This window comes from Cydia fagiglandana, chromosome 18 (assembly GCF_963556715.1).
Source record: "Cydia fagiglandana chromosome 18, ilCydFagi1.1, whole genome shotgun sequence".
NCBI classification, from domain to species: Eukaryota; Metazoa; Arthropoda; class Insecta; order Lepidoptera; family Tortricidae; genus Cydia; species Cydia fagiglandana.
Window position 1 is genome coordinate 9,441,378 of NC_085949.1, and position 24,632 is coordinate 9,466,009.

The window sequence follows — 24,632 nt, forward strand, 5'->3', positions numbered from 1 at the left end:
GTTTTTGCAAATATTCTCCCATAAAGGAGTTTTCTCATAAAGTCATAAAGGATTCTCCTTACCTCTACCCTCCATATTCACGGCTACCATCAGTATATGTAACATTACTTTCTGTGCATCTCATTTGCACTAATATGCGAGAGCGAGATGCATAGATAGTAAATTACGTAGACGTGACAATGTGTCAATTTTGTTATTTAGTTCTTTAGGTGAATCCTAGAGGCGCTGTATAAAACTCCGATATAACTCTTGCTCTGTTTTTTAATATACTTAGAAAGGGACAGCATCGTTTGGAGTGGAGTGAAGTTAGGTACATAAGACCGTAAAGAAACGTAAAACGTGACTCACGGCACGTTTATTCACAGAGTGTAAGTGAAAAATACTCTGCCAACTGATGGTAGAGGCACTGTAGAATATTTTTAAAAACATCTTTTACGTTTCTTTACACGTGAAACAAATCAATAATGATTATTTTCTTTTATTAAACGAGATTTATTTGGTTTAAGTTTAGAAAAATGTAACACAATTTAACTACAAAAAAATTACTTTAAAGAAAATGTATTTATTGTATTACATATTCAGCCAAGATTTCATCAAGATAATGGGTAGATTCGCAGTCGCGAAACGGAAAGTATATTTTGTTATATGGCAACATCAACTTAAATGTCAAAACTGTCAAAACAAAACGGCGTGTTGGTTTACTTTGGTGCAGAACACGTGAAATAGGATTTATTTATGTATTTCTTCATTTCTTAATCCCTATTTACGCAGAGATAAATAATTTAGTGCTGAAAATATAAGCCATTCTTGATACTCATTTAATGTGCGATGGTGGTAGCTCCAGAAATGTCGAAGCCAATACTAAAAGTTTCAGGTAAATGTTTCTTACACACTTTTATAAAAATGTTTTAGAAGGACAACAATTAAACTATGATGTCTTAATATTTTAGTGTCCGACGATGAAACTTCAAGTGATGATCAAGCATCAGAAGTTTCAGAGAAAGAAGAGGGGATGGAAATTGAAGCATCAGGTGAAGAAAGTGGGAACTCTGCTTCAGGAGAAGACAACAGTGACGATGAAGATGCTGTAATGACCAACAAAGGCTGGGGCGATTCCATATCAAAGATTCTCAGCGCCACTAAACCCAAAAATAAGAAAACTTTGGTATTGTCAAGGGCTAAAAAGTACTCTGCAACAGAAAAGGTAGAAAAGGAAGAAAAACCGGCATTTGAAGTGATTGGGGAAACTAAAGAAGAAAAGCCAGTGTTAAAGAAAGAGGATCCAGACACTTCAGAACCAGCGCCTAAAAAGAAAGTGAGTGGAAATATATTTTTAATAAATTAATATGAAAAAAGTAGTAATTTTTTTTAAGTACCTTATGTACTTGTCATCATGTACAGTCAGTAACAAACATTTTTTTTTAATAAATCAATTATTGGTGAGGATTGCAAATTGAACATAAAGTACTACTTACTAGTCAACAACAGACTTAAATATTTATTTTTAGTATTAACAATATCTGCATAATACTATTTAGCAGAAATATTATAATGAAGTCGTTTTTTTTACAGAAAAATGAAAAGCCCTCAATAAGAGTAAAACCCAACATATTAGAAAAGGATAGAGAGAGGTTATTAAACAAGATTGCAACTAAAGGCGTTGTGCAGCTGTTTAATGCAGTCAGAAATCAGCAGAAGACATTAGAGAAGGAAATGGACAGGAGTGATCTATCTGAAGCTAAGAAGGAGAAAATCTTAAAGAAATTTGACAAAAGAGCATTCTTAGATACTCTCATGGGACAGACTAAATCAGTAGTTGTGGATCAGGAGACTAAAGCTCCCAAGAATGAAGTGAAGTCTGAGGAAGAGAAACCTAGGTGGAATGCATTAAGGTATTTTAAAGTAGTAACACTTAAGAAGATACAATGAAGTATTTGAACAAATTAAATTATTTCCAGGAAATATTTTAATTTGTTTTTATCAAGTAGAAACACTACTATATAAATTATAAACTGAAATAAATGTCATATACTAAGAAAAAGTGGCCAAGGCCTCCAGTGCCCCAGGCTGGAATCGAACCAGCGTCCTCTGCTATCGCGGCAGGTGCCTGAACCACTCGGCCACCGGGGTCACAGAGACGTTAGCCACTTTTTCTTAGTATATGACATTTATTTCAGTTTATACTTAAGAAGATTCCTTAAGAAGTAACACTTATTTAGTTACTCCTGAACACCTCCTGAACCAGTTTACAATTTGTTGTTATTGAGAAGCTAAGGTACAAGTTGGAACCTGGCCATGTGTTACAGTCAGCAGCAGAAGTCGCTATACACTCCAGGTGCTCAAAGAGAGGTAAACGTTTAAACTGTCAAAAAGTTGTTGGCTGTCATAGTAGTATTTACTTGTGAGCGCTTAACGTGTCACAAATATCTTAACAGTCGCTATTCATTAATTTCTACACTTATAACAAGTCATTGATACCTTAGCTGTCAAAAAACCAATGGTATCTAAGCGGTCAACGTGTCAAATATATCTGAACAATATGGAAAAATAGACTTTAAAGCATACAAGTATGGTCGAATATTGAATGAAAGATAGCCATGCTAATTTCAGGTAAAGCGTTTTGACAATCATCGAAAGCAGTACAGTCTTGTCATCACATACATCCATCTCACGTTTTATCCTTCAACCATTTGACAGGAGCGCTCGGTCAACTTACTGCAAACTATTTCTTTTAACAGAATCGTCAAAACGAATGACATATAGCGAAAGCTAACTGAAGCGGAATTTAGAGCCAATTGTCAAGGCACGTTGTGGTCTTGTTACTAAGGCGTTTGCTTTTCAAAGCAGAGACCGCGGGTTCAAATCTAAGTCGTACGCACCTAGAGATTACAGCTTTTTATTTTTTTTGGGTTTCATATCTATTATTAATTTCATAATTTGTGTCTTTTGGTTTTATGCTATGTATATAATTTTTGAAGCTATGTCACATGTAGCGTATGTACGACTTTCTATCAGAACGTTGTAATAGGTTTGAACTCGCAGTGGGTGGTACTTAGATTACTCCTGTGCGGAAAAAAGCGCCCAAGTGCGAGCCCATGAAGGGTTCCATAGCAGCAAGCAACAATAAAATTGCGGTTTACGATGTTATGTTATGACGTATTAAAAAAAAACTACTAGTACTACTACTATTACTAACTAGATCTCGTTCAAACCAATTTTCGATGGAAGTTTGCATAGTAATGTACATCATATATTTTTTTTAGTTTTATCATTCTCTTATTTTAGAAATCACAGGGAAGGACACACATTTTACCACTTTGGAAGTGTCTCTCGCGCAAACTATTCAGTTTAGAAAAAAATATATATTAGAAACCTCAATATCATTTTTGAATACCTATCCATAGATACCCCACACGTCCTATACGCGATGATGAAAAAAAATTTTGAATTTCAGTTCTAAGTATGGGGAACCCCCAAAATTTATTGTTTTTTTTTCTATTTTTGCGTGAAAATCTTAAAGCGGTTCACAGAATACATCTACTTACCAAGTTTCAACAGTATAGTTCTTATAGTTTCGGAAAAAAGTGGCTGTGACATACGGACGGACAGATAGACAGGCAGACATGACGAATCTATAAGGGTTCCGTTTTTTTGCCATTTGGCTACGGAACCCTAAAAATGGTGGTCTCTTCGAAAACTTACTAAATTAAATTAAAGGATATGAAAACAATGCATTTTATTAATTTCAGACATCATATTTCATAGTAACATTTAAGCTTAAATAAACCTACACAATCGATATTAAATAGAAATAGTCTTAGTTTTATTTTTCAAAACGTTCGGGGTTCGATTCCCGAATGCAGTTTTTCGTGTTACTAAAATCGATGACATGGTTCCTAAGAAGAGATCGGTGTATTACTGAATCGCAATTAAAAAGGGATTGAGATAGCTGTCAATCCATATTGATTTAGACGTAAGTGTATGGAAATCTGTCATTTCTAATCCCTTTCTGATCGCGGCATGATAATATATCTTATTGTATCAGATTTTCCCATACTGGCCGATCTAAATGGGCCACCCTGTATAGTATATTTTAGTACAATAAGCGGGCTAAATAAATATATTAACATATATAATATGCTCTACGGTTTGGAAGAACAGCCGCATATGACAGTTAAAATAAAAAACCGATCATTCTCGTAGAACCTACTTATTTATTGTCTAAGTTTGACACTTAACGATAAAATACTTCTTTAAGAAAGGAGGTGTCAATTCATAGCTGCGAAAGTATTTATTTTAAAGTTAAACAGATAAAATGTTGATGCTTAGTTACCATTAAAATAACAACTGCTTAGCAACTGGTGGCACCCTGGCTGCTGACGTACGTGATTGGCAGTGCGCGTAGGTATTAATGACAGCAGCTTGAATTTGAGCGCTTAGTTACCACTGACATTCTAACCGTTATTGTCATTGTGATTAAATAAGGGTGTATGTGTTAAAGAAAAACTCAGAAGTTAAGGTATATGTGACGAACTGAAAGCCTAAGTGAAAATGACAACTAAGATGTCCTTATTTTTGTGACGATTGAAGTGTATATGTTTTCTTGGACACCTTGCCCGCTCAGGTATATCTGCTGCTGACTGTACAACTGCAAACAACATATCTTGGCACAATGCAATTGGTTTCTATATCTTGCCAATTGATGTATCGCTCAACTGCACATCAGTGCCTCTCTTACTCGGAACCAACTGCATGTGACACTACACTTCTGCAATCATGTTCAAAATTAACACAGCACATGACAATGTGTTTCAACTTGTACCTTTATGACTTACTTTGACTTTGATGGTGACACCAAACTGATTTTACTATATTATCATAACTTTTTTTTTCAGAGATGACTTTATGATGGGTGCCAAGATGAAAGACTGGGATAAAGAGTCAGTAGATGAATGATTTTATTACATTAATTGTAAATACATTAATAAATAATCAATATAAAATCATTTCTTACTGTCTAATTTAATTATAATTATGTACATTGCAATTTATTTGGATAAAAGCTAATAGCAATTATTAAAAAAAATGGAATTGTGTGTTAGCACTACCTGTATTATTTTTCAATTTATTTATTCATATTAAATTATTTTATATACATTGTGTAAGCATCATTGCCCACCACATGCTGTGTGATTTGTTTGGGCAAAGTAGAATATATCTTGACAGGGAGATTCCAGACCATAGTTTCAATGGGCACATTTAAGGGTGCATTCCAATCTTTATCTTCGGGATTGGGAAGTAGTTTTTCATTTGTGGTTACAAACTCGAAGTGTAGACGCCATTTTAGTGTTACTGTAAAACGAAAAATAGATGACAAACATTAAAATTATTTTATAATTATCTAGCATGTGTCAAGCGTACTTTAGGAAAGAGAAGCTTTCAATTTAAATGTACAATGTATAACTTATAGGATGTTAATGATGTTACGCCAAAAGCAGCCAGACAGCCTGTAACTCAATTATAAATTTAGGTACATATAATAAGAATAAGTGTACAAGTTTAGTAAGACTGGTGTGGTTCTGTCTGTCTCACGCTAAAATTTAGTGATTTATGATTATGACACAAAGTCATTGATGTTTCCTATGGACACTGAATTTGGATGTGGTACCCTTTAGTCCGTAGCGGCAACATACTTGCCATCATACTTAAAACAAAAACGCATCTCTACTGTAAGAATTACGGTTCGAAAACAAATGACTAGAAAGGAATGTCAAATGGTTAAAGGGTTAAGCTTCAAAAAAAGATGTAACCACGTACCTTCATCAACCTCAAAAGCAGGAGTGATGTGCAATGGAATGGGTAATATTAACTCTGAATGGGTGAGACCTAAAGTAACTTCATGATATCTTGCCACGGTCATTGACCTGCTGCTAGTTTCTTTGTTATTATTAGCTTTAGCTGGTGACGATTTAACTATTTCTTCAGGCTGTAGAGACACTGATACCTACAAGAAAAAAAAAATACTTTGCATAATAATGCAAAACACATACAATAAACACTGCCCTGTGACAAATCATGATAGAATCAAACTTTTTTTTTATCAGAACTACACAAAATAGTACTATGCCATATAGCAGGCATAAAACATTCAGTATAGTACAAAATAGTAATGGTTTCGAAACAAAAATCAAAACGAAAGCAACTTGTCTCTCTTCACAAAGTTGAGGCCTTATTCTGTTCTGAATAACTATCTATGGCCAAGAGATGATTCAAATATTATAGTTATTTAATTACCTGCATACAAGTAACAGTTCCGACTGAGAAATCGAAAGTCCCAACAATATCTTCACCCAGCTTGTAGGCAGACTTGAATAGGCAGAATCTTCCCACTTTACCTTTAGAGTTGGTTATCATGTATGAATTAGGACTCCTCCGGGCTGTGAGATTCTGGAGAACATAAATACATGTTGACTATGACACTTGGTACTTGGTAGTATCCAGCTAGAGTAACAAGTAAATAACAAAATACAATAACATATTAATTAAAATGATTAAAAGAACAAAGCGGACTAGCTAAATGGGTATTTTTTTGGAGTAACAGTACTATAGTGTATTTCAAACAGCTTGGGGATGGTGACAGATGTAATCTCAATACAATTTTGCAAATTGTATGGAGATGATATCTGTCACCATACCCAAGCTATTTGAAAAATACTATAGCATATTAAAGAGAATAAAGAGATTTAGATTCTTGCCTGTTTCTTTTTATTTTTTATAATCTTCATTTTCTATTTTATTGTATTACAATAGGTACATTTATGTAGATACAGATGTTGTGCATAATCGTTTTCCATTGTATTTTGTATTTTCTCAGAATCATTCGTATTTATTTTGTCATGCAAGTAGCAGCTACTTCAGTCGACCTCAGTACTTTCTATACTGAGACTGACTGAAATAACAAGATATGTTTGTAAGTTTCCGTGAAAATAGGATGGAAAAAATAATTATGCCCTAAATCTGTACCTCATTTGTTTGGGCAAAGTAAGAAATATTAAAGTATACCTGCAATACTTGCAAAGCCATAGTCAATGGTGTTTCCACCTTCCTCTCTTCAGAGAATGGGTTTGTTGGCTGCAGCTCCTCAGTTGTCTCATTCCCACAAAGCGCGGCAAGGTCTTGCATGTTCATTATTGGACTAATAGGTAGCACTCGGAAAGGTATCCGGACCATTTTGATGTGAGAGCCCACTTTTTGAGTGGCTATTGTGACTTTGTAAGAGTATTTCACTGTTGTGCCACGGTAAGATGGCGGTGCTTCAATTGGTAATGATTCTCTGTACCAAACTACAAAACAAAATATGTTAGGCATTAGTTAAAATATGTAAACAATATGATTTTAATGTGTTTGGTGTCTGGAGTAAACTCTATAACAATTCTTGATAGGTGAGGATTTAATGCAGTTTCTTTAGATGAGGTTATTGGTTTGAAATAAAAAAACATTCATGCAAAGAATACTCATAATTAATTTTCAGGTTTGGGTGTTGGCAAATTTATTAAATATGATACTTACATGTTTTAGTCTCCCCAAGAGGAATAGTCAAGTCGCAGAATAATATCTTTGGCTTAGTATGAAATATCACATCACCGATGTCACACGAAGTCACCTCCAAAGATGTAGTCTTCTCAACAGTAGGTGTTTTTTCAGCCATGCTCCCAGATGTAGAATAGAAACAGTGGATCTGTGCGGAGCCCCATGCTAAGTTCTCTAAAATATCACTGTAAAATTCATGTTAGAACACAAAAGTGAGAGGTGATTTTAATGGAAAATTATTGTTTTTATTTTAACATACCTGTGGCTTTGGGAATTTCTGTGTTCTGGTTGTGTTGTATGACAAAATGTGATACAACACTCCAGGGCCTCACCAGCTAAGTAAACTGTGCCAGTTGTTAACTTAGCAGAAAGCTCAATCATTTTTATTTAGTGAGCTATTTCCATGGATTGTTATATCTTAAAACATTATTAAGTATGACAGCCAATAAAAAGGATTCACGTTTTTCTGCGTCTATACTAGTTTTGTACTTGTTAATATCGTAAATTTAATACTAATGGTTTGTATTCAAATTCCAATACTCCCAAGAGGAAAGGAAAAGTTAAGGAAGCAGTTGACGTTTCTTGGCAATAAATTTTGACAACTTGACAACCTACATTGACGGATGAATAAAAACGGGTTACCATATAATGTTTATTTATTTCCCTTAACTTCAAGAGATTATTAATTTATTAAACATGCGTAAAAATATAGTTAAAGCGCATAATATGAATATAAATCGAAAGAATATCTTTTGTCTACATGTCCCATCGCAAAATGCTCCTTTTGCAAAAAATCCGTTCCTATTCTTATTCCTTCAAGTTTTGTTGTTTAACTTGTGGAATAAAACTATTTTAAATTTATTATTTTAATATATCAACTACAGTGCGACATGAAAGAGTAGAAATTAAAGGAGGGCGCAACTTTCTTCGTAGCTCACATTATTGACGTAAAAAGCTTAAACATGGCAATAATTTTGTAAGGAATTTTTTTAGTTCATTTTTTTTTCATTTATATTCTTTCGTGTTACATAAATAATATTGTGATTGACCCAATAATGTTTTTTTTTTCTTTTTGCCTTCTCGCAGCACAAATGGCTATTGCCAATCATTTTGGATTTAATATACGATAATTTGTAATGTAATTTACAATTCCTGTTAGCAGTACAGTGGCGGGGCAAGACCAAAATACGAATTGCAAGAATTACATTTTACCACTTTAATGGGAAATGGACAAAATTGGTATCACTCGATTCGTTCAAAACTGAACAAAAAATATTACTTTAATATTATGTTTATTTTTATATTTAATCAGGTCAAACAAAGAATACTTTATTGTTTTTAATTAAAGTAAATATCAACATGCAAACCTTTTATAAAAAAATATATGTTAAATTGACATATCTATATGACTTTATTTCCTACATCTATGCATGTGACAAGTCCACGATGTGCACTATTTCTAAACGAAAATTATCCATATTACGCTGTATAAAATCCAATCTTTGGTTTAATTTTATAAGGAATTCTGAATGCCGAATTATATTTAGCAAAAAAAATGTAAATTTAATATTTTTCAGTTAAAGTTCAACATAAATTTCTGTAAACCATACAAAAAAACAAGCATTTATCTATTCTGAAATGTATCTGAACCCATTTCCTTAACATCGTGAATTGGAACGTTTAGTAACGAATATGAACGTTTGAAATAATCATTGAAATTAGTGATTAATTTGTTCAAATAAACAAAATGATTATATCAGACGGGATTAATCATACTAAATTACAGTCAATAATAGTTGGTGAACTGAAGAAAGCTGGTTTAAAGCATAGGCTAAAGAAAATCATATTGAAAAATGTTAAGGTAAGATCTGTCGTTGTCTAATTGCAAAAGCAAGTAGATCAGGCCGCGTAGCCAAGATGCCAATCGCTTACGCTCCGTAGCGATCGAAACGCAACTGTCACTGTCGCGCTAATATGGAAGAGTGATAGAGAGACATAATGCTTTTCGATGTCGAAGCGATAGCGATTGTAAGCTTGGCTAGGCCGGCTGTCTTGTTTTATTTAGTCACATATATTTCTTTACAGGATCACAAAACGGTATTCGGAGCTCCTTTGGCAAAAGTGCCATCGGGCAGTGTTATTTGCTGTGGGAGTAATTTGTGTGTACCGCTAGTGGTAAACGAAATGTCAGCAGTTCTTCGTACTAACGCCCACATCGAGGGCCTATTTCGTAAAGCGGGGTCTCAAACTCGTCAAAAGGATATAAAGGTAAGCCATTAACTTAATATTTATCGTATTTACTTGAGTAAATAGTGCGTAACAATGAGAATTTTAAGGTTTTCAATCATATATCCTTAAATTTTGTTTTAATGATGTTCCAGCGACTATTGGATGCCGGTGGGTGTGTATCAGAAGGACATCATCCGGTTGATGTGGCGAGTGTACTGAAGCTCTACCTGCGATGTTTACCAGAACCACTGATCAGTGCAGAAGTGCAAGACTTACTCCTCCGCTGCAGGGTCACTGCTGGTGATGATGCCTTGAAACCACTCCTGCACACATTGCTGCTGTTACCTGTATTACATGTTCACCTGCTGCATTACATTATGGAGGTATATTTTTCAGTATTGCTTTAAATACTACCTTTTCTTGTTAATTTTAGTATACAAGGAAATATTTATGAAGCTGAACATAATCAGTCAAAGGTAAACCAATATCTTATACTTGAGTTAATTTTTTACGTTTTTCATGTAATTTATTTTTTACTACTTAACAATGAGAGTTTTTTGTGACCTACCCTCAGCTGGCTGTCACACATTTTGTTTTTTTTTTACTACGGGGATGAAACCTACAGGTAGGAAAACCTGATTTACTGTTAAAATTGTGGACTATTGTTTCAGTTGCTCAACTATATTGCATCAAGGCACAAAGAGAACTTGATGGATTCTTCAAACCTGGCAATAGTGATGGCTCCTAGCATCATGCCTTTACCTGCTGCCTCGTCTGCTCAGAGATTGGAGCACCATGTTGCTTTAGTCAAGGTGAATATCAAACTCAAGGCTACCACACAAAAGGAACCTTAATAATTTTGTGTATTATCCTTGTTTTGTACAGATGCAGCTATTAATTACAGTTTTTGAAGTGAAGGGATGAAATCCTCAAATCCTGTTGTCCAGGATTTTCCCCTCGTATTTTAGGCACCATTTAAATGTTTTTTTAGCTTGGTTTAGTGTCCCACTGGGCAAAGGCCTCCCCTCCTTTCCTCCACTCAACCCAATTGTTTGTATGTTCCCGCCAATCCGGATTAAATGCGTCCAAGCCGTCCCGCCATCTCCTTTTTGATCTGCCTGCGCCCTACTCGCCCTAGCCAGCCAGTACTATACTGCGTTCGCTCGCTAGCAAACCTGAGTTTGAACTTTAGAGCCTCCGTTAATGACCATGTTTGGGCACCATAGGTTAGGCAGAATACACATGTCGATAAGTTTGCGCTTAAGACACAGAGGAAGGTCACCCTTTAATAGTGCCTTCATGGACCAGAAGCTCTTCCAGGCGTTTTCAATATTAAATATTTTAATTTTTTTATTTTCAGATATTTATAGAAAATTCTCAACATATAGGTCTTTTGACTGATGACCTTATGTCACAGTTAGATGACGACACAGAAGCGCATTTAGCAAGAAGAAAGAAGAGACGAAGTGGGTCCCTTAATCGTAAGTTCGCACATTAATTAAAAAGTTAACTCGATTGATAACAATGTTCTAAAATGTTTTCTGTTCTAGGCATGTTGAGTGGACTGCGTAAGATGGTGTCCGGAGGTGTGAATACACCAGCTACTGTGTGCGAGAATGGGAAGACTCCGATATTGAGCAAGTCGGCGTCCAAACGGAAATTTGATAGCTATGAGGGACTTTCAGCTAAAACCAAGTGAGTTTCTCTTCTAAGTCGGTCTCTCACTGCTGAGGATTGTGACTCCGCATACTTATTTTCGATGTGGTAGCTCCACTTCTCCCTGTTGATTGCTTTGTGGAAAGCGTTGCTTAGTGTGAGGTCGATGTCCATCTGGGTGGATATTTGGTCACACCATCTTGTTGGACTTGGTCCTCTAGGTTGTCTGCCGTCCACCTTTCCCGTCACCACAAGTCTCCAAGTTGTCAGGGTCACTGCGAGTTTCCTTTATGATGTCTATTTTTCTGAAAGTGTTTGACAGTTTAAATAAACTTTTTATGTTTGTTACAGAAAAGAGATAAAGAAGAATCTCCCTCAGAAAGAACTATCGTTTACTCCAATGAAAATGTAAGTAACAGTAATTGGTAAATGGAATACATACATTATTCATCTTTTATCAATATCATTCTATGTACTGTGGTCTATGAGATACTACTTCATTAATTAACTTGTATGATTAACAGGGGCATCACCGAAAGGAAGAGAATAAGGCTGAGTTTAATGGATGCAAGAAGCACCCCAATAATTAATTCCGATATGAAAAATTCCGAAACAAGTGCCAGCAGTGAAGACCTGCTCACTTCCTCTGAACGTTTGTTCAGTGCTCACGACACTATCGACCTTTCACCAGACCAGAAGCCTGACAAAGACTATGTCAGAATATCTAAACAGGAATACGAAGAAATCAAAAGTCGAGTATCCGCCATAGAGAATAGACTGTCTAGAGAATTTACCGATGTCATACCTAGAGTTGAGCCGTTGCAACAAGTACAGAGTGTCTACGAGCAAACTTTGGAGGAAGTGGCGATGCTTAACTGCCCAACGTCAGATCATTTAGCGAGACGTTTAAGTAAGGAATTAAAAATACGACCTAATGAACAGGCAAAGGTAATAAGATCTCCGAGCGCCCGGAAAATCGGCTCTATACGACGCCGATCTAAAGAGAACATTCCAAAAATTGTTAGGCATAAGTCATGGAACGCTTCTGTGGCGTCACAAGCTAGTCAAAACGCAGATAGATTTTATCCTTACGTGGGACTGATTCGTCGGGATCGTACCAGTACGGCCAAACCAGACTTAGCTGCACCAAAGACACCGAAGTCTAACGAGAGCAATGCCTCACTATCAGACAAATCGCTCACTGATTCTAGTCAAAAGTATCAGTTGCGTAAACGAATCAGCCTCAACTCTGATTATAATTTAGATAAATCATTTAACAGAGGTCCAACGCGCAGATCTCTGAACGTTACTATTAATAGCTGGGACGCAACAGCGTCAGACAACTCTACAAATAATACTCTGAATTCAACTGAAAAGTCGAATACCTCAATGAATCAATCGGGAGTTTACCAAAATGTTACTACGAGAAATTTTAAAAAATTCACAAAGAGTCCTTCTAATTCACAACAGAAGTGGCGGAGTGCCGCAGCTTTCTTTATGGACAAGACTGGCGAGATGGACAGCACAGGTCTCTCTGGGAGGCCTTCAGTTAATAAACTGAGGAAACAGAATGCAGGTGCAGTTTTGGCCAAGGCCAAACTCTTTGAATCAGGATCTGACAAGTCATCAGGACGGAGCGATAAAAGCTCGCATTCTGGCTTCGCAAGGAGACCTCGGGTCAATGTTAACCAATTGAATAAGCAGCCGAAGTTAATAGCTCACGTGAAACCAAAAGTTCAATCGAGTGTAACTGAAAGCTCTGCTCCTGGCATACCTGTTCGAACTCACCGAAATGTAGATGTTCCTCCAAACGTGCCTCCGAAATCTTACCGCCAATATGGAACCCAAAGTAAATATACAGTTGATACTTTTCATTTGTGTAGAAAGACTACACCCCCAATCAGAAAAGTATCCCCACAACCTTTACCTGTAAAAACTACTCCTTTTATGACCCCTGCCTTGAGGAAGCCTCTCTGTACACCAAGAAGTTTACGGACACCTACATGTTCCAGTGATCTCAAGAAACCGAATACCCCTCTCAAAGCGATACACGTATCGCCTAGAAGACGGTCTCCGCGCCAAAAACTGTTGCGAGCGTACACTCAACAAGCTAACTGATCAAAGTTTTACATTTATTTTTATTCATTTAGTATTAATCAATAATCAATCATCTTATTTTGCACGAAAGAAATTGTACTTAATAATCATAAGTTTTAAGATATATGATGATTAAATGAATCAAGTGGCCATGTGTAAATAAATATACAAAAGTCTAATAGATAATTTGTTTCGATCGAGCGTTGTTGTTTCATTGATTTCTTCCTCTGTGGTATTTTTGTTTTGTACTGACTTCATTGCAACGGGATAAACTTCCAAACAAGAACATACAAATCGGTCCACCGCTGTGTCCTCTGCCTAGGTAAACAACGTAGTTACAGCCCCTCTCTTGCAAGTAGTTAAAAAAAAAACACGGCAGCTAAAAGGCTACTCAATTATACCTTCTTATTATGTATCGGGGTGCATAAAGTTAAGTCGACTGAATAAGTCAGGGGTGCATTTCAAATATTTCAATACTGCTCAATCATACACATATGTACATACCGTACAGTCAGCAAAAGAAGTAGCAAAGTTAGCGAGCTGACAGGTGTCGTTTAAATACAATTTTGCGAGAGTTGGCATAACTTCTATGTATATGATCATTGTCCAGAGAGCACTGTTTTTCTCATGTATATTTTTAAAGTATGAAAAAATTAGTTCTAGTGAAATTCCGCAACATGGCGCGTGATCAATATATTCCTGGCCAGGTTTTACATAACATTCAATAGACCGCGAGCCACGAACAGATTTCTTGACCAATCGCCTCCCGGGCTATAATAGTTAGGGAGGCGAGGTAGCTAAATGGCGTAATTCAACGGCGCCGTCGCGACCTATCAAAATCGAAAGATAAAATAATTTCGAAAAGAAAAGCTCGTATGGCAAAAACCATTTTAGCGGTGGGTTTGGCGTGTACGGTTTTTCAAAAATGTTAAAAAAAACAGTTACTTGGGCATTCTCGAGCGCGTCAGATATTCATACTACGTATGCCCCGAGTGCCTCTGATAACAACGGTATACTAATCTGCCGGAATGCGTGGTGGGGGTAGGCATATAAAGTAGTCAAAAATGCAAAAAAAAAAAATTTACTCGAGCGCGTCAGATTTTCGGAAGGGGTGTTAAGTAGGCCCCAAGGAAGCTTCCTTTAAAAAAACTGACGATTTCGGCATGACGATAAGTTACGATGAATTTTTGAAAATGCAAAAAAAAAAGTTTTTTTGAAATACTCGAGCGCGTCAGATTTTCATAGGGGAGGTTTATCTCGGTATCCTGAAAGCATATTTTTTTAATCTGACAAAAATGTTGGTGGGTTCTCTTAATCTGACCGAAAAAGGTTTTTTGGTTTCTTTTTTTTCCTTTCTTTCTCCTTGATAAAACGGGGAATTTAAGAATGACAATAAAGCGATAGATACAACCAACGTAAATGTAGATGAAATGTAGTACGAAGTGTATTATTTATTGTATAAAAAAATGAAATGATATAAAAATTGGATTATAATTGTACATTCGAGAAATATACCGTCGGGTCTTTTCTCTCTCTTCAATCGGCGTCATACTGAGGGCACATAGGTCTACGTTAGGGGACCATAATATATATATATATATATATATATATATATATATATATATATATATATATATATATATATATATATATATATATATATATATATATATATATATATATATTAGGGTGTACCGAAAATTAATTCCCTTCTACCGCTTCTTTCCCCACCATCAATGTTGCGAAATAAAGGAAAAATACTGGTAGGACGGCATATTTCCGCGAAGCGCTCAGTCTGTATTACATGTTTATGGCAAATTCCTCTTTTTTGCTTCAATTCTTCACTTCGTTTTGCTTACGGTACGTCCAAAAAACAATTTGAGGATCAACAGGCTATTGAATAATATACATACATGAAACTGTACATGTTAATAATACTTTTGTATACAGATACGCGTAACTTTTTCCGAGTCCACGAAAATTGTCGAGAAGCTTTAGAAAAAAAAAATTGAGATATAATAAAAGTCACATAATTTAATCACCGTTATTTCATATCAATTTTTTTTAACACCCTCAGTTTTCGAGATATACTCAAAAAACCGGGAGTTTGAGTTTTTATGATGCTTCAAGTCAAAAAGTTTTAACTTTGGACAAAAATGTAAAGAGACCTTTTTTGTGTAAAATAAAATAACCTTTTTTGTTTATTTAAACTTTTTTTGTTGTAAAATGTATCGTTCGCGACTTATATGCCGCAACGCGTTCTTAGGAAGACGAAATGGCTCCTCCACACTTCCGGTCATGCGGAAACCGGCAGATTTTGTATTTTTAGTAAGTTTTAGATTATATTCTTCAAGATAAAAAATAAAAAAATCGCGCTCGAGAATGCCGGATTAACGTTTTTTTTTTACAAGTTCGCGACCCTATAACTCGGCGGCGTCAAGGACTCAAGGACTTATCGTCAGATTAGTTAAATTTAGTCTTTAAACACTAAAATCAACCCCCAATATCTTAATCTGACGCGCTCGAGTATTTCAGACTATCCATTTTTTTTTACTAATCTGATCGTCTATCCTAGGCGCGCGTCACTACATATAGAGCTAAATACTTTACAAGGTTGTTCTATTAGGTCTAAGGTATCTCTCATATCTTAAACTGCCACGCTCGAGTATTGCCGAAAATTCCCCTATTCGCCTCCCTAACCATAACTCGTATATTGGTTAACGGCTATGTATGATAATCCCTCATGGACGTCAGCTGGCGCTCCGTTGGTGGGTTGAGGAATGGCAGCCACCGAAACATGTAAAAAAATAAAATAAATGTTGTCATCGCCTTCCGTTTTATACTTTGTCAGAAGATAGTTTAGATGTTATTATAAATAAAAACAACCGTCAGCCGGTTGTATAGCGGTGGAAAGATCGTCAGCTACTTGCATAAACATGTAATAAATAAGCGCTGTACCTTTTTATTATAGTAATAACTAAATCATGAAACTTTGCATGTAGGATTTCATCAGGCATTTCAATGAACGCCTTATGGATTTGTGGACATGATCAACTGACGGTCTTTCCACCGCTATACAACCGGCTGACGATTGTTTTTATTTATAATAAAATCTAAACTATCATATGACAAAGTATCAAGCGGGAGGCGATGACTGACGATATTTGCTCCTGGCCCGCGGTTTACAAGTTCAAGTTGTGTTTATATGAATTGTTTAAGTCGTTTTGAACACGTCGCCTGCATTCTGCTGTTGACTGTATCCCTACGAGTATGTACACAATCCGTAGTTCTGTAGAAAGCGATCAACTTTTTATTTTTGTCAAAGTGACTTACATCCTAACTCAGTAGCTTCGGTCGCTTTCTGCATTGATAACAAAATGGGGTTGGTCGTTTTCTGCATAACTACGATCCTGATTAATCTAGCAGTTTTCGGTTATTCCCAGCTGTTACACAGTGGTAAACACTTGTATGACTACTCAACCATTTCTGGACAGTATACTGGAATCAGTTATGTAATAACGCTGCCATACATGACCCAAATTTTTTTTATTAAGCTATGAGCTTCATCACATCTGATATTTGAGTAATTCTAAGCATTTCTAGCCTGGGGTTTGTACAAAGACGGCCGCCACCCGTCATCTTTAAAAAAAATCTATTCTGATCCTGGTGGGTACTAGGGCAAGTTTGGTATCATTTTCGTATAAACCAAAGACGTAGAATTCATTGCTGATATTTGTTTTTTCAGTTTCATAGTAATTTTTAAGAAAAACGTAAAAAGGTGTAAAATTTGGTTGGAGATTTTTGCTACGCGGAGCCGAAACTATAAAAGATAGAAAGTTGAAATTTGCACACTAGATTACATTTATAAAGTGTACAAGAGATATTAAGTGATTTTGAGAAATTCAACCCCTAAGGGGGTTAAAAAGGGGATGAAAGTTTGTATGGGGTTCAAGTTTTATTTTAAGCTAGGAATTTGAAACTTCGTAAAACGATATATTATTAAAATACAAGAAAACTAATTTCAGCGTTTTTGAAAATTCATCCCCTAAGGTGGTGAAAAAGGGGTTGAAAGTTTGTATGGATATCAAAAAATTTTTCGAACGCGGGACTTGAATCTTTGTATTTGGGGATATTATTAAGACAGGAAAAGTAATTTCAGCGTTTTGTAAAATTCATCCCCTAACAGCCTTTTGGCCGCCGGACCTAGTCCGCAAAGACGCTCACTCACACGCCAGAGTAAATTTTAAGTAAACAACTAATAAAAAGTTTAGGGATTGCAAATTGTGATATCGATATTTACAATTTATGGTAAAAATCTTCTCAATTTGGCTTTGTTCTCAACCAACTTTAATTTATTTCGAGAATGCCAAAACTTAACATATTTTTTACACACGACAATGTTAAAAATAAAGGTCTTTATCATTAAAAACAACCACTAAACAATATCGATTCATGACGTAATATCACCGCACTAGGCTCTACGAGAAGTCTTGTATACATGACAACGGCGCGCATGGACTGCCCGCAGTGCGGACCGACAAGGACCGTTTCCACGCGGATTAAGTAATAATAGTCTCTAGGTCAACGGCGTAAGCGCTTGTCGGCAGAGGCGTAACTAGGGGGGGGTTGGAGGGGGCACGTGCCCCGGGCGCCGTCCAAGGGGGGGCGCCAAAATGAGCAAAAGACCTGTACCTCTCCGCCTTGCTAAAAGGCAGCAGGGAAACTTTTGTCAGTCATATTTACCACCACTGTGAAGTGTGAAATGCGGATGGTATTCTGGCCCACAGCGCAAAAGAGAAAGCCGATCTTTTACTCTTACTCTTTTTGCCTCGAACTCGACCTTGACAGACGACGGTAGCGCCCTACCGCCCACCATCCCGCAGTGCGAATACTCTATGCAAGAAACTTCCATCAAGGCGGGAGTTGCTATGCTTTCGTTTTATAAGGCGAGCGGGCCGAGTGCTTCAGAGTTGTGTCCCGTGTTAGCGCGTCTTTTCCGTTAGGGGTCTCCTGTCGAAGTTACCATCTTATGGACTCTCCAAGAGACTACCTATGCAAATGGATCGCTAGCCCTTGGTCCGGCAGGCGCATATGAGCCGTAGTAGACGGAACCTGGCCGCGTAGCCAAGATGTCAATCGCTTACGCTCTGTAGCGATCGAAACGCAACTGTCACTGTCACACTAATAAGGAAGAGTGATAGAGAGACATAATGCTTTTCGTTGTCGAAGCGATAGCGATTGTAACCTTGGCTAGGCCGGCTGCTTCAATAGTTGCTGCATATCTGTGACATGTTGTCTATCGACGACATTCATCGATATGCGGACGACAGTACTATACAAGGATGGCTAAAAAATAACTAAATTCCCCTTGCCAGGGAGGTTTTGGGTTTTGGGACTGAGCAACTTTTACTACGGGACTAACCCCGAAATCGCGAAAAAAAAGTTTACCCTCCCATAGAAAATGGACCAGCCAAAATGTAGGAAACAGCCAAATTTTTTTCGCGACTTAGGGGTTGGACTAATAGTAAAAGTTGCTCAGTATAATCCAAAAACCTGCCTGGCAACGAAAATGCAGTTATTTTTTAGCCACCCTGTATACCTACAGGCTGGTCCAAACCTTGACGCCCATATTTTTTTTTTAGAATCCTCGTCGTGGGTTATCAGAATATACCCCATGTACCAGATGTTAGCCGATTTTTCGTAGTTTTCGAGACTTATAACTTTTGTTAAGAAATTCTGGAGTGAAGCTTTGCTTTGCTTTTCTGCCTTCTAATAATTGTTCGTGGTATTTGCACTGATAACTGAACTGGACTGAACTGAAATAGCGATGGGGAAGTGACCCCATAAAATAATAGTAGAAATAACTGTGTCAGGTATCGAGGCATTCTATCCAGAGTTTCGGTGTGGGATCAGGACAATTTAATCCGATTCAATCCTACCATGACTCAAATTTGCGCGTTTACCGCTAAGAAAACCTCATTTTTCAAGGCACAACCCTTCCCATGTCAGGGAGTATTGGGAGTAAGGTTTGCAATCCGGATCCGAAATGTATGAAATTATCCGGATCTGGATCCGGATCCACGGATCTTCTCATACATTTCAGATCCGTCGTGCAAACCCTAATTGGGAGCCTCGATCGGTGTTGACATCTCCATCAGTGACGTCCAATAATTTCGTAGCCACCTTGCTGGGTAGGCTGCGCTCGTATCAAAAAAAACTCGGTGTGCTCAATAAAGGGAGGCCACCGCCATACTTTACTCTGGGGTAGACTGATCCCATATATTGAGTACTGCTGTCACCTTTGGTCAGGAGCACCTGGATGCCACCTTGGGTCCTTCAAATCAGTCCAAAGCCGCGCTGTACCTATGAATAGAGATCTCCAAAAAAGAAGTTTATACGTTTTAAAACGGTCGGCAACGCGCATGTGTAGTGTAGTGTAGTGGAGTGTAGACGTCCATAGGATGCGGTGACCGCTTACCATCAGGTGGGTCGTAAGCTTGTTGGCCACTGATGTACTAAAAAAACATAGGTACCTACACTGTATTTGTCTACATTAAAAGTAAACTTATTCAAGCAAAAAATAACCCTTTCGTTTCGTTAAGCAGGCCACTGACGAGCCTTCCAAATGGATGCCGTTACAATGGATTCATCCAAATGGACGGCATCCTAATATTAAACGTTGTACGTTTTTGACATTCACGGACCGATTTTGGATTGCAGCCACGCTATTTGGACTGTTGGAAGGCTTGTCAGTGGCCACCTTAAGTTCATTTCGTTTGCGGGGGGGGGGGGGGGGGGCGGCGCAAATTTGGTGTCTGCCCCGGGCGCCATATCCTCTAGCTACGCCCCTGCTTGTCGGTACGTAAACTTTATAAGCGTTAGGTTAGAGCCGCGCATCGTGTGTCGATAACATAAATATACCGGAACTGCGTTGGGGAAAATGGCACGTGGGTTGAATTGTCAATGAGTGAACAACAATAATATTGGAAAAGGGTGGGGATCAGAAATGTTCGGGAATGCATGTTTCACATTCGACATGTTCCTTAGAAGAGCTTGTCAGTTCCCGTATTACACCCTCCCTACCATAATAATTTTTCGTCAATTTCAAATACATAGGTAACATTCTCATAGTTAGGCGACACTGACTAGTCCGAGCGTCCGCCTGTAGGTACCATTCTTGTGCGAAGCGGTCACTGCAGGGTATCACTCCCCACTATACTGCAAAACGTAATTCAAGACCAAAAAAAGTACGACAATGTTGCCATTGCAATAATTTGTTTGTAAAATAGTAAATTCCTTTTGATAAATAATCACGCTCAGATAATTTATTGCTTAGTAATTTTACTACTACTATTTAATAAAGTACTTTTATTTATTTATTTGTACATAAATACAAGACGCGCTAGTAAAAAGTGGCAACATTTCTTACTTTTTTTGGTCTTGAATTACGTTTTGCAGTATACACTATCATCTCAAAATGAATCATTTGTTCTGCAAATAGACCACAAGGACAGATTTACTTGTCTGACTCTACTATGGACAGCTGAACAAGTTCCCTGAACTCCAGCTATAGTTATGCCTGTCTCTCTCTCGTTTCACGTATTCTAGTTACTAGTTATCACCAATTGGCATTTAACAGGTGTTAAAATGCTTAAATAAAACCAGATTGGCCACTTGATATTTAATTTGAATATTCTCTAGAGATGCACCGGATATTCGGTTACTATCCGGTATCCGGCCTATCCGGCCAGTATTATAATATCCGGCCGGATACCGGATAGTACCATTGCTTGATTTCGGAGTAAACGAATTGGATTTAAGAAACAGTCACGGTCATAATCGTACTTGTTTATTATTTTAAAACAATTTAGAGATTTCACTGACTTCGAACTCATTTCGAACCTAGAAATGTGTCCGCGCGAACGTTCACTTAGAAACAGGTCAAAACTGCAGAATGCGCACCTGAAAAACCGAAATGTAGGTGCAGCTCCGCTGGCCGAATATTCGGCGGCCGGATACCAGATATTCGGCCGATGGTCAGGCCGAATATCCGGTATCCGGCCAAACAACTATCCGTTGCACCTCTAATATTCTCATATCGAGTTAACATTCCCATCCCTAGCTGTCTTGTATACAAGACAACGGCGACGAGGAACATGAAAAACGTTGAAAACTGGAGCAATTTTTTTGATTGCCTTATTATAAAAGAATGGATTTATTTATCTGCTTTGAATGCAATTATTTTAAAAATCAAAGACCCAAAAATATTAACACGAGTGTAAAAAATACTACAATTGATGTTTTTTCTCATTTACGGAGCGGTTGAATTTGTGTCTTGTATACAAGACAGCGGCGCCAGTGTATCGTTCTATCGTTGTCTTGTATACATGCCAACGGCGGTCAAAGGGTTTCAGTTTACAGAAAATAAATGAAAGGTATTATTTATAACTACATTAGGTATTAATATAACTTAACACTTAATACTTACAATTTATTAGGTAGGTACTGTAGTACATATTATGTTATTTAAAAAATGGACTGTAAAAAAGGGGTTGAAAATTTGAATCCATTGCAAATTCGAGTAGACACACATTTCTTATTGCCTCCCAGGCTTGAAATGCTTAGAATTACTCAAGGAACATATGTGATGAAGCTCATAGCTTAATAAAAAAATTTTGGGTCAACTTTATAACTGCTTCCGCTAGTAGAGCCGTATTATATCTAATGGAATGGTACAGTCGCACTAAAGGATCTATTTTATTGTAATCAAGGGAAAAGCAAAGTAAATAAAATGCCAATTTATAATATTATATGATGTATATCACGGCTTTTACAGTGGTATCTTCATGTATAAACAAAATATCCAGATTTTAATTCAATAAATTAAGATCATACTGACAATTCAATAAATAACAATTTTTCACATTCAATTATATAAAGCATCAGCGCCACAATAATTTTGATGTTATAATAATAATGTCATAGTTCTGTAGTGGGGACCAACTAAATTATTTTCACTTACATATTTAGCGATGATCACAGATTGAGGATTATAAAAAAGCAGATTCAGAACATACCGTGCTATGGAGAGACGATTTAACAATTCGAAATTTGCAATAGTGATTACTGAGTAATTTAGATTTTCATTATAGCTTACCGGCTAACTTATCACTATCAGCACTCTAGCCGCTCACGTTCGGCCTTTCCCAGTTCCTAACATTGCTTCTCGATCGATATCAATACCAAATTTAAATTAACAATATAATAAAATATCAATTGTACCTAAGATCTTTTCCATTTAAATACGCACATTCTTTAAATTTGCATCCTAATAATACAGTAGCGGGCGCGAGCCCGGCCGGCCCGCGCTCCGCAACGCGGCGGCTCCGCTCTGAGCATACGACGACCTAACCATAATTAAACATACATGTTGTGATCAATAATAAAAATATAATGATACAAATACATTAATTACTACGTTTCGATTATTGTGTGACATAAATATTTACAAAGCGCATTAGGAGCGCCAAAATAGTTAGGCGAGGCAGACTCCTAATGGAGAGATTAAAATGGCGCCGCGCCTGTCCGGCCGCGACCGCGGCTGTACCCCAAACAATACTTACATATCTTTATTAACTAAAGCTCCCGCCACCGTGCACCGGGCCAGGAGAGCCGAGGTATAAATGCCCCCAAATCAAATATAATAAGTGTCGTCAATTCAATAAAAATGTGGACAGCAAATATTACAAAACGCTATCCTGACGTCCGCAGTCGCCAGATGGAGAACCAAATCTTGGTAGGTACTAAATAATAATACGAGGATAATTTATCTGCCTATCTTCTAGCACTTTTGGACTATACAGAAGGTTTATAGGCTTATATGAATATTTTAAATGGCATTTTAAAACACAGTCATCCCTGCTATTGATTTCGTACATTATTCGTTGTGAAACAAAAAATGGTAGCTTCAAAATAAAGTGCTAAACACAAATAATAATAAACAATATTGATTAAGAAATGAAAAATTTAGAGTGAAGGAGCACAAAAAATAATATTCCTCATGATTATGAAACTATAGTAGACATTATAATGTAAACACTGCTACCAGTACATCTTATAAAACGAATAACATTATTCTAATATATCAATGTGATTTTTGAGATTATGGTACGATTACAATTTGGGAATGCATGATACTACTCGACAAAATACATAATTATTAAGTACAGATGATTAAAAAAATGCCCCTACATATACAGACAGCGTAACGTCGAAATACCAGCAATCGTTCAACTAGTACCTAATTATTATAACAGGTTTACACGAATGCGAATCGGGGGCGCGGAGAGCGCCCTACAAATATTAGCGACTCACGACATGACATGTACAACGTGAAGATTTAGGTAATAAAAATAATTCGTCCGACGTAGAGTACAGCGTGACGGCGTCTCGGTTCAGCTGACGGACACTGGACAGTGGGTAGGACGTACTGGCTCAGTTGACCATGAGCGTGTGCGACTCCATGGGCGCGGCCGAGTCGTACAGCGTGTCCGTGTCCTGCGTGGGCTCGCCCTGCAGCTGGCACTGGTTCGACAGCGTGCCCGCGCCGCAGTCGCAGAAAAATCTGCAGTAGGCAACAGACAAAACCTATTACGATCCATCTTATTGCTACATTTATTCTCCAATCAAACCCGACTCGACACAACTTGAAATAAAGGACAAAATTGTTGTAAAGTACTGACCTATCATGGCGTATGAATTCGACGTCATGTCCCTGATGGCACGTTTTGATGCAATTGACACAAATGGCATTGCGGTCTGTCGTGTTGCAAGTCTGGCACCTAAAAAAATGAATGAATGGGTGAAATTTTATTGTAGTTCAGGTTTAGGGGTGTTTTGATTTATTAATTTAGGATATTATAATTTAAAAAAACATTGACGGATTATAATTTAAATAAAATTGACGGATTAATAACATTACATCCTGTATGTTATATAGTGACACAATCAACATTTTTAGGTAAAACCATTAAAACTTATATTGTTGTTATAAGATTTCT

The 24,632-nt window shown here is 37.1% G+C and overlaps 4 protein-coding genes across 6 annotated transcripts in view; 2 read left to right on the forward strand and 2 right to left on the reverse strand.

The window, feature by feature from the left end:
- The window catches only part of LOC134673527 (F-box only protein 11), a 338,938-nt gene that overhangs the window by 301,390 nt on the left and 12,916 nt on the right, over nucleotides 1-24,632 (reverse strand). Inside the window, exons 13-14 of one of the 2 annotated variants that reach the window (XM_063531526.1) lie at nucleotides 24,315-24,413; nucleotides 24,063-24,196 (exon numbers count right to left, since the gene is read on the reverse strand). In XM_063531526.1, the coding sequence (XP_063387596.1) occupies nucleotides 24,067-24,196; nucleotides 24,315-24,413 (229 nt within the window). In that variant the 3' untranslated portion in view covers nucleotides 24,063-24,066. Of the gene's footprint in view, nucleotides 1-22,370; nucleotides 24,197-24,314; nucleotides 24,414-24,632 lie in introns of those variants that run through there. The other variant, XM_063531525.1, reaches the window with a different exon arrangement.
- Nucleotides 687-4,995, forward strand: LOC134673484 (RRP15-like protein). Its single transcript, XM_063531479.1, has 4 exons — nucleotides 687-874; nucleotides 951-1,315; nucleotides 1,573-1,892; nucleotides 4,896-4,995. Exons 1-4 carry the CDS (start codon nucleotides 829-831, stop codon nucleotides 4,954-4,956), a joined length of 792 nt encoding a protein of 263 aa, XP_063387549.1. The 5' UTR covers nucleotides 687-828; the 3' UTR covers nucleotides 4,957-4,995.
- LOC134673483 (RAB6A-GEF complex partner protein 2) lies at nucleotides 4,935-8,158 on the reverse strand. Its single transcript, XM_063531478.1, has 6 exons — nucleotides 7,850-8,158; nucleotides 7,570-7,775; nucleotides 7,063-7,343; nucleotides 6,295-6,447; nucleotides 5,818-6,004; nucleotides 4,935-5,352 (listed from the first exon to the last, which is right to left on the reverse strand). The coding sequence occupies exons 1-6, from the start codon at nucleotides 7,969-7,971 to the stop codon at nucleotides 5,144-5,146; spliced, it is 1,158 nt and encodes a 385-aa protein (XP_063387548.1). The 5' UTR covers nucleotides 7,972-8,158; the 3' UTR covers nucleotides 4,935-5,143.
- LOC134673495 (uncharacterized) lies at nucleotides 9,278-13,715 on the forward strand. 2 transcript variants are annotated; one of them, XM_063531488.1, is made up of 8 exons: nucleotides 9,278-9,451; nucleotides 9,676-9,858; nucleotides 9,972-10,202; nucleotides 10,491-10,631; nucleotides 11,180-11,285; nucleotides 11,370-11,514; nucleotides 11,827-11,883; nucleotides 12,000-13,715. In XM_063531488.1, exons 1-8 carry the CDS (start codon nucleotides 9,338-9,340, stop codon nucleotides 13,591-13,593), a joined length of 2,571 nt encoding a protein of 856 aa, XP_063387558.1. In that variant the 5' UTR covers nucleotides 9,278-9,337; the 3' UTR covers nucleotides 13,594-13,715. The 2 variants fall into 2 exon arrangements, with proteins under 2 accessions (XP_063387558.1, XP_063387557.1); XM_063531487.1 differs by having other exon boundaries at nucleotides 9,279-9,451; nucleotides 11,180-11,300; nucleotides 12,000-13,714.

Excerpts from the sequence above, each read along its gene's own strand:
- LOC134673483 (XM_063531478.1), bottom strand. The coding sequence starts at position 7,971 with ATGATTGAGCTTTCTGCTAAGTTAACAACTGGCACAGTTTACTTAGCT. Across the intron at positions 7,344-7,569 it reads TCTTGGGGAGACTAAAACAT|TTTGGTACAGAGAATCATTA; the intron begins GTAAGTATCATA and ends TTTGTTTTGTAG. Across the intron at positions 6,005-6,294 it reads GAACTGTTACTTGTATGCAG|GTATCAGTGTCTCTACAGCC; the intron begins GTAATTAAATAA and ends TTTTTCTTGTAG.
- LOC134673484 (XM_063531479.1), top strand. The coding sequence starts at position 829 with ATGGTGGTAGCTCCAGAAATGTCGAAGCCAATACTAAAAGTTTCAG. Across the intron at positions 1,316-1,572 it reads AACCAGCGCCTAAAAAGAAA|AAAAATGAAAAGCCCTCAAT; the intron begins GTGAGTGGAAAT and ends TTTTTTTTACAG. Across the intron at positions 1,893-4,895 it reads CCTAGGTGGAATGCATTAAG|AGATGACTTTATGATGGGTG; the intron begins GTATTTTAAAGT and ends TTTTTTTTTCAG.
- LOC134673495 (XM_063531487.1), top strand. The coding sequence starts at position 9,338 with ATGATTATATCAGACGGGATTAATCATACTAAATTACAGTCAATAATA. Across the intron at positions 10,632-11,179 it reads ACCATGTTGCTTTAGTCAAG|ATATTTATAGAAAATTCTCA; the intron begins GTGAATATCAAA and ends TTTTATTTTCAG. Across the intron at positions 11,884-11,999 it reads TCGTTTACTCCAATGAAAAT|GGGCATCACCGAAAGGAAGA; the intron begins GTAAGTAACAGT and ends TATGATTAACAG.